We start from the raw sequence: 9,502 nt of genomic DNA on the forward strand, positions 1-9,502 counted from the left end.
AAGAAATCATTAAGTGAAAAGGGAAAAACACTTGAAACACACTGATATATTGCATTTGATACAGACGTAGGTTTGTGTCGTATTGCGGGGCTGAGAAACTGGAGGGCCACTGTCCTGCAGAGTTTAGCTCCAACCTGAATTAAACACATCAGCCTGTAGCTTCCTAATGATCTTAAAATACATTCATTAGCTGATGCTGATGTGTTTTATTAGGGTTGGACCTAACTCTGCAGGACAGTGGCCCTCCAGGACTCAAGTTTCCCAGCCCTCATGTAGTGTGTCGTGTCATATCATGGACTTCATGGAATGAGATTTTACTCATATTAAACTTTAAGAAGCACTTCTTCTCTGCTGTGAAGCAGAGATGCATGTTACACTTTTTGCACAATAAAGGAACCTTGCATTTTCCCTTTTTGTCACACATTACTTGCCTGTATGTATTGTCAATGGGAGCTGTGGACCCCTGCTTGCTTGCCCTTATTGTGCAACGTTGCCCTGAGGCAACGAAAAGAAAACTGAATTTCTGAACATTCAAAATAATAATAAAAAAAAATCATTAGACCTGAAAAATCTTCTCTACACCTTCATACACACACACATTTTTATGTACAGTTTATGTCATTTTAAACAGATTACTAAAGCAAATAATCTTGCCTTCTTCTCACACCATGTGCTCCTGCAGTTGGCTTCTGTGACCATGTGTCACAACAGGACGTCCCACGTTTTAATGGTGCTTGATAGTGACTCTCACACCTTCTTGGACTGTTCTTTGATACTTTTTAAACATTTGAATTGGTTGCAATCATTTAAAAAAAACATGTACTGAACATAGGCTATAAGAGACGCTGCATGGCAATAATTAAAATGGTTTTAAAATATTTTCTAAATAAATAAATAATAATTTTCTATCTATCTATCTATCTATTAAACTTAATTTAGAACAAGGCTTTAAGAAATAGCACAAACAAGAGGAAGAGTTGATCATGAGAGTTTAGGGCGCTGCATGATCTCCATAGCAACCAGAACACAAACATGGCCAACTACAGTGAGAGCAGCACCAAACGAGTCTTTCTCAACAACATCGACTCATATTCGTCCAAATATATCGCCCAGGTAAAAGTGTCTACTAGTACGTTACATGAGTTACATTAATATCAATAAGCGGTGTGGTTTTATGTTGCTTTGTTTAGTTCTTGTCCTCATGTGTCGTCGGAGAGTCGATTAATGATGGAGAGGAAGAGGAGGACAAACATGAACTGTCATCAGAAGGCGCGCGTTTTCAGATAGTCGGAACAGTCGCGAATAAAGAAGCAAAAAAACAAAGTTTTGCACTGGAGGAATATTGGGTTAGTTTATCATTTCTTTTGTAGTATGGGTAGATGACATTTATGTCTGAAACTAATAATGTACTTAAAAATGATTAAAAGTGCAGTTCATGCATAGGCTTCACATTCACATTCACATGTGTTTAGCATGTTTTTTAAATATCTGAATTAAAATTCATTTGGATATTTTTGGAAGCATAATATGAAGGTGTGACTTTCCTTAATGAAGAAAAAATCATTAAGAAAAAAATGAAGGCTATCTTATTTTTAATTTATTTACTGTAGAAGATAAGAAATAAACACTGAAGCAGATTTGTTAAAACATTAATATCTGACATGTTATTGACCCTGGTAACAAGTCTGGTAACAGGCCTAATTGAACTTAAATTAATTTCATATTTTAGTCTCTGAGTCGAGAGGAGCTTCTGCAATGTCTGATGCAGTGTGATGTTATTGTGTATAATATCACTGAACACAATGATATCATAGATGAAGCAACATGGGCCATTTCAGGTAATAATTCCTCAGATTTCCAGAATAATCATGGCTGTATCTCAAGTGAGACACACTCAGGCAAAAAATGGAAACTTGCTAGATTTTGGGAGAAACCCATAATACCATTTCATTTCTTTTCAGTTTTTTTTCCCCATAACAAATCTAACTGTGCATTAAACCTGTATTTACTGTAGCTCTGCACTCTGAAATTGAACATTTTGGGTCCCCAAAAATATTCATTCTGCTGTCAACAATCATGACGTGGGCAATGACCAAACCAGCTGATCCTGTGAGTGTTGCTTTTAAATATTTACATCGTACAGTGAGGTACAATTTGGGACCAAACTGAAAAGCATTTTTTTAAATTCAGTTTTAGGATTTTAAAAGAAAAACACTTAAAATAAATTTTAAAATTTTAAATTACTATTTTTCTAATTTTAAAAATAGGAAATTATGCTGATATTATCAATTGGAATGTGAACGATTTTTATTGGAAAATACAAAATACAATACAAAATAGAAACATTTTACTAATGGTCTCAGACTATTACATTGACAGTATATATAGGCACACATCATGATCTTGTTATTTTTTCTGGTTTTATCTTAAGGATGATCCTGACATTCCTTTGACTGAAGATGACTACAAAAGAAGAAGACCACATCCAAACTTCAAGGAACACACCAGCACAGAGAAACTAGTGCTTAAACTGGGGAAGACTGTAATGATCAATCCAGAATCAAATATATAATTCCAGAAAAAAATATATAATTTATTATATGAAACAAACATAGCATAACTTAACATATTAAACAAGCTTATTGTTTTTTTTTCTTCTTTCAGAAAAAGTCAAAGCTGTCTACTTATGTTGTGACATCAGGGCTGCAGTATGGCATGGGCGAGAACATCTTCCACTTCTTCTTTAAAGTACTGAAATACTATATACGAGAGCAGCATAATTCCTGATATCAATTATTAAAAAAAAAAAAAATAAATTAGGGGAATAGTACCCCAACAATGAAAATTAGCTGAAAACTTGCTCACCCTAAGGTCATCCAAGATGTTTATGAGTTTCTTCATAAGGACAGGTTTGCAGAAATGTATTAAAATCTCGCTCACCAGTAACCAATCTCTGCAATGTATGGGTGCTGTCAGAATGAGTCCAAACTGCTGATAAAAGCATCACAATAATCCACAAGTATCACAAGACTGCAGTCCATCGATTAATGTCTTGTGAGGAAAAAGCTGCGTGTTTGTACTAAATAAATCCACAATTAAGATGCTTTCAGCCAAAATACAATCACTCTATTCATACTGTTGCTTTCTCCAGTGAAAAAGTTGAATCAGGAGAAAAATATGCTCAAATCAAATGCCGTTTACAAGCAAAAACAGTCCAAAATAGTTCTAAACAAATATATCTATGAATTTTGTTAGAAGAGGACAACATTGGATGTACCTTTTTTACAGTAGGAAACATTATTGTAGATTATAGAATTTATTTATTTAACTTTACGTATTTTCCCCAGAATTGATGGTTTTACGGTAAAACACCTTAAAGGATTTGTTTCTTACAAAAATACAGCTTTTCACACTGCAAGACATTAATTGATGGACTGGAGTGGTGTGGATTAGTTGTGGATTGCAGCTGTGAATAAAAAGTTGTTATCAGCTGTTTCTGATGGCACCCATTCACTGCAGAGGATCTACTGGTGACCAAGTGATGTAATACTAATTTCTTCAAATTGTAAGTTTCAATGAAGAAACAAACTCATTTACATCATGGCCTGGGGTTCAGTAAATCTTCATAAAATTTTCATTTTTGGGTGAACTATTCCTTTAAAACATATTTATTTTCCTCTAGACAGCTTGGCTCGGAGAGCTTAGCAGCGTTCCTGTTTTTGGGCCTGGGACAAATATCATTCCTGCCATTCACATCCATGACCTTGCAAGGTTTGGAAATTTTCTGTTAAAATTGCATTTTTATGATGTTGATTGATTGGTGTTTTTATTTTTATTTTTTTGTATTATTACCTTTTTGTAACTTTTAGTTTTGTTTCATCCAGTATTTTGTCATCATTTTGTTTTTCATTTTTAGAGTGGTGCAAAACATCATTGATCACAAACCAAAAACACACTATTTTATAGCTGTGGATGATTCCAAGAACACTTTTGAAGACATTGTGAAAGTAATCATTACACACACCATCTTTATACTGTGTAATTTCTGTCTACTGAATGTATATGGCACTGTGTTCCCGTACACTGAATGTACCACTTACACTTAGGATTCATTTTGCAATGAGAAAACACTACTGAAAATCATTTTTAAACATGCAGCTGTCTATTTTCCTAGGCCATTGCCTCTACCCTGGGGTCTGGAAAAATTGCAAACTTCCCAAAGGAAGATGCCTATGGCAAAAAGACAATTACGGTAGGCTGTTTTTGCTGAACACGCATTTTTGCCATGTCATAATATATGAAGGTAATATATCAAATAATTTTGTATTTTCACAGGAAACTGACCTGCTTTACCTTAGTGTCAACCTTCGGACTGAGTCTGTTTTCTTAAAGGACAGATTAAATCTCCACTGGGATTGTGAATCTGGGATAGTTGATAACATACTTCAAGTGGTGGAGGAATACAAACAGACAAGACAACTGTTGGTAAGTTTTGCTAACTCTTTTTGATGGGACACAAGTTTATGTCTTATGTAAGCAGATGAATCAGAAATAAAATCATACACTCTTAAAGGAGAAGTAAACTTCCAAAACAAAGATTCACAGATAATGTACTCTCCCCCTTGTCATCCAAGATGTTCATATCTTTCTTTCTTCAGTCGTAAAGAAATTATGTTTTTTGAGGAAAACACTTCAGCATTTTTCTCCATATAATGTTCGTTATTGGTATTGATGGTTCCATGAAGAACGTAGAACATCCATGGAACCTTTCAAATGCAGAAAAGACTCTTTATAATCGAAAAGTGTTCTTCAAAATGGTTCTTTTAGGAACTGTTCACTGAAAGGTTTTTTGGGGGAACCAAAAATGGCTCTTCTATGGCATCACTGCAAAAACATCCATTTGAAACCTTTATTTTTAAGAGTGTAATTTTTATATTGTTTTTGCCCGTAATAGCTTTTGGCATTTTTATAATATGAAGACATTTCAAAACAATATAGTTTAACAAAACATGCTAACATACTTCTATTTTGCATTTAATTTCCTTCAGCCAATAAAAATCTGTCTTCTTGGGCCCCCTGCTGTTGGCAAAAGCTCAGCTGCAGTAAAGTTGTGCAGATATTACAAACTTCATCATGTTAATGTCAGTGAAACCATCAACGAGAAAGTTAGACAACTGGTGAGTGAGATCTACATAACTTCTACATAACTTTTCAAAAGTAGGTTCTTTAAGATTTTTTTATTTAGCAAGTATGCATAAAAGTTTGTTTAAAAATGACAGTAGAGACATTTACAGTATTACAGATGATTTCTATTCATCAAAAGTTTCCACAATAATATATATAAAAAATAATGATGGATTTCTGATTTCAAGTGATTTTATTGATAAGAAGAAGAAATATTTCTTGAGCACCAAGTTAGCATATTAGAATGATTTCTGAAAGATTAAGTGACGCTGAAGAATTTTAGTGGCTGCTGAAAATTCAGCTTTGGCATTACATGAATAAATTACATTTGAAAATATATCAAAATTGAAAACAGTTGTTTTAAATTGCAATAATATTTCACACTTGTACCGCTTTTACTGTATTGTTAATCAAATAAATGCAGCCTCTGTGAGCATAAGATACTTCAATGCAAAACATTTAAAAATCTTTTTAACAGTAGTGTATATTTTATGTAAAGAGATTAGATGTACGGTGGGGTCCAAAGGTCTAGGATCACATTAACAATATTGTATGACAGTTGTAGGACTTGAAATGCAAAATTTTTACTTTGTAGAAAACAGAAGCATTTGCACTAGCACTAACTTTGTGGCCCCACTGTATATAAAACTGTCTTTTGAATTTACAGTATGTGTTTTTCAGGAGGAATTGCTAGAGGGAAATGAAAAGACAAGTGAGAACGAGGAAATGCTAGTTGGTGCTGAAGAGCAGCTTAAAACTCTAAAGAACAACATGATTCAGAATGATGGTATGCAATAAATTATGCTTTGACATGATCCAGTTTCATGTGACTAGGAAAATAGTTTGTTATTGTTCAGAAAATGATATTGTCTAATGGTGTTGTTTACAAAAGCATAGATATATAACAAATCTGATATAGCCAGTGTTACTAACTGCAGTTTTTATTATGTGTTCTCACAGGCCACTTGGACGAGCAACATGTGATGCATATCATAAGAGAGAAGCTAAACTCAAAGCTTTGCAGAAATCAAGGATTTGTTCTGGATGGTTACCCAAAGACCTATACACAAGCCAAAGAGCTTTTCCATGGTCAGCTATATTATTTTAAACAAACACCTCAAAATGTAAACACAAAGTCTTACTTTTAACTTCTGAAATGTTTTCCAGATGAAAACATGGAAGTAGAAGATACCAGATCTACTATAACCCAATTTAGCAAAGTGTTGATTCCAGGTCAGTCATCTCAGAATCTGCATACAGACATATTTTACTAAAAAACAAGATGTTTGACCTTAGTAATATAGTTAAAACAATAATTTAATGATTGTTGTTAAAGGAACACTCCACTTTTTTTGAAAATAGGCTCATTTTCCAACTTCGCTTGAGTTAAACAGTTGACACAGTTTCGATTTTTCCTATTTAAAACTTGATTCCTCTGTGGTTACATCGTTTACTAAGTCTGATGGAAAATGAAAAGTTCTGATTTTCTGGCATAATACTCTCTTTGATGGAAGTTAGCCTATTTTCAGGTGCTGCATAATATCATTGCGCCTGCTGTACCCATGGTACGGCAGCAAAGTTCCTTGATTATTACGCCGGAATGAGAGTATAGTTCCTAGCCATATCAGCCTAGACAATCGCAACTTTTCATTTTCCGTCAGTGTTAGTACACAATGTAACTACAGAAGAGTCCAATTTTAAATAGGAAAAATATCAAAACTCTTTGGTCATTTTAGAGCGAGATGCTAACGGTCTAATCAGATTCAATGATCTATGCTAAGCTATGCTAAAATGGCTACCGCCAGACCCGGAGATCGGCTGAATGGATTCGAAAATGGTGTTGGAAAATGAGCCTATTTCCACTTTAAAAAGTGGAGTGTTCCTTTAATATTCACATAATAAGATTATTAAGAAGATTAATAAAAAGATTTTATTATGTAAAATATATATATTTTTTATTTTAAATTGTAATAATATTTATAACTGTTTTCACGGTATAATTAATGAAATAAATGCAACTTTAAATACGTTTTTTTCAAAAACACGAAACTTAGTCCAGACTTTTGAATGGTAGTGTACTGTATGTCACATTATGGATATAAAATTGGGTTGGCGAATGCTGTAACATGTTAACAACCACAGGCCTTTTCACCTACAGAGTTTGTCTTTTCACTGGATGCGACTGATGAGTTTCTGAAAGAGCGTGTTCGGAGTCTTCCACAGAATGTGGCAGAGGAGATGCATTACACTCAAGATGAGTTTACAGAGAGTCTTGCAAATTTCAGAGAGGCTTTGGCAGAAGACGAGTCTGTGCTTGACTATTTTGATTACTTGGAAATTCACCCTGAACACATTGGTTAGAGCCCAAACTATCACACTTATTTTTGTGCTTACATAGAAAATGGTACTCTATCAAATTGTTAAATTTCACATGCAACACAAAATACCACAACAATCCAGCAACACAACAAAAAATACAATCCATGACAAAAAGAACAGGAGTAGGATGAAGATAAAATCTTATAAGCTCCTACCCCATTCTAGTATTATAAAATTTACAAATTAAATTAGATGACCTCACAGACATGAAGAGAAAAGGAAAAATCCTTCCAATATTATTAATTAAATTAAATGAACAAACAGATAAGCTGATTTTTATGAAGCAGGGTGGTATTGTTATTGAGAATAGTATTTTCATGTTGTCATTTTCAGACTGTGAGAATTTGGACACAGTGGAGAAGATAGTTAAGACAGTGGGGCGCCCGAGGAACTATGGCCTGAGTCCAGAGGAAATAGAGGAAGAGAGAAAGAGAAAAGAAAATGAACGATACCAGCAGCTGAAACAGGAGGAAGTTGAGAAAGAACTCCAGCAGAGATTAGAGAATGATAAAATGACTGCTCTTTTGGAGGAATGGGTAAATTTGGCCTAATGTTGAAACAAAAACTTGTCCTTTGCCCTCACCCTCACTACAGGTGAACCACAAATATAGTAGCAATGTGAAGTTCCCCCAGGAGAATTCAACTGGTTTCTCCTGTAATATTTATGTATTTGTTTGTAAAATACAATATTTGGTGACCACACATTTTATAATAGCTTCAAGTCAATGTGTACATCATATTCACTATTGTTTAAAGGTTTGTTGGTCAGTAAGATTTTGTAATGTTTTTGAGCGGTCTCTTATGCTCACATTGGCTCTATTTAATTAATTCTAAAATAAAAAGTAATACCGTGAAATATTATTACAATTTAAAATAACTATTTTCTATTTTAAAATATTTTAAAATGTAATTTAATTCTGTACTGCAAAGCTGAATTATTAGCATCATTACTTCAGTCTTTAGTGTCACATGATCCTTCAATGCTGATTTATTGCTTAAAACTTACTATAATCAGTGAACACATTTGCTGCTAAATGGTTTTTGTGGAAACCATGATGCATTTTTGTAGGATTCAGGGAGAAACTGAGGATTCTTTGATACATAGAAAATTATTATTATTATTATTATTTTAAACATAATTTTTGTAACAACGCAAAAGTCTGTTCTGTAATTTTTGATCAATTTAATGCATCCTTGTTAAATAAAATTATTCATTTCTTAAAAAAAAAAAAAAAATCAGTCAATCTTACTGACCTCACACAAGCAGAAGCATTCTGTTTTCCTTAAAACGACTAAATTGTTTAGCTTGTGGATGTGTATTTTCAGAACAGGAACATGGCTGAGGTGAAGAAGCAGGAACATGAGCTATTAGAAACACGATCTGTCCCCATGAGACACTACCTGATGAAATATGTCATGCCTACTGTCATTCAAGGACTGATGAACTGCTGTAAGGTCAAGCCTGATGACCCTGTGGACTTTTTGGTAACACTTGTCTCATCGTCTTCATATCATGTGTTATATTTATAACAACAAATTCTTTGCGTTTACTTTATGTCATAATTTGTTTGCTTCATTTTAGGCAGAATACCTCTTCAGGAACAACTCAGATGATTAACTCACTCTGCTATTATAGTTAAATATACAATAAAATAGGTTATTTCATTAAGGGTGCATTTCTGTGTCTTTATTTATGACTACTGTTTTTTAAAGTGAAAACTAGTTAAAGATTCACAAGTAATTATTTCTACAAAAAACAACTGGGGAGAGGTGAGATCACATGATCAGATTTCCTTTGTAATTTGACCAAGTTAAATAAATAAATGAATAAATAAAATAAACAATAAATTATTTGTATTGTGAATATAGCTTACTGCTCATTGAAATCAGCTGAGCTAATAGGAAATATATTAACTGGTAACACTTTACAACAAGGTTC

At 33.5% G+C, this 9,502-nt stretch overlaps 1 protein-coding gene across 3 annotated transcripts; it reads left to right on the forward strand.

Moving 5' to 3' along the window:
• The first annotated feature begins 1,005 nt into the window (after positions 1-1,005).
• Positions 1,006-9,217, forward strand: ak7a (adenylate kinase 7a). 3 transcript variants are annotated; one of them, XM_051138814.1, is made up of 18 exons: positions 1,006-1,113; positions 1,191-1,346; positions 1,730-1,838; positions 2,015-2,109; positions 2,432-2,542; positions 2,665-2,748; positions 3,683-3,771; positions 3,917-4,007; positions 4,175-4,252; positions 4,336-4,485; positions 5,049-5,177; positions 5,866-5,971; positions 6,145-6,273; positions 6,352-6,417; positions 7,343-7,540; positions 7,897-8,099; positions 8,890-9,048; positions 9,146-9,211. In XM_051138814.1, exons 1-18 carry the CDS (start codon positions 1,033-1,035, stop codon positions 9,179-9,181), a joined length of 2,070 nt encoding a protein of 689 aa, XP_050994771.1. In that variant the 5' UTR covers positions 1,006-1,032; the 3' UTR covers positions 9,182-9,211. The 3 variants fall into 3 exon arrangements, with proteins under 3 accessions (XP_050994771.1, XP_050994769.1, XP_050994770.1); XM_051138812.1 differs by having other exon boundaries at positions 1,021-1,113; positions 9,150-9,217; XM_051138813.1 differs by lacking the exons at positions 7,897-8,099; positions 9,146-9,211 and having other exon boundaries at positions 1,021-1,113; positions 8,890-9,042.
• The last annotated feature ends 285 nt before the right edge of the window (positions 9,218-9,502 follow it).

The sequence above is a fragment of the Labeo rohita genome, chromosome 20 (genome assembly GCF_022985175.1).
Source record: "Labeo rohita strain BAU-BD-2019 chromosome 20, IGBB_LRoh.1.0, whole genome shotgun sequence".
Classification (NCBI taxonomy): Eukaryota; Metazoa; Chordata; class Actinopteri; order Cypriniformes; family Cyprinidae; genus Labeo; species Labeo rohita.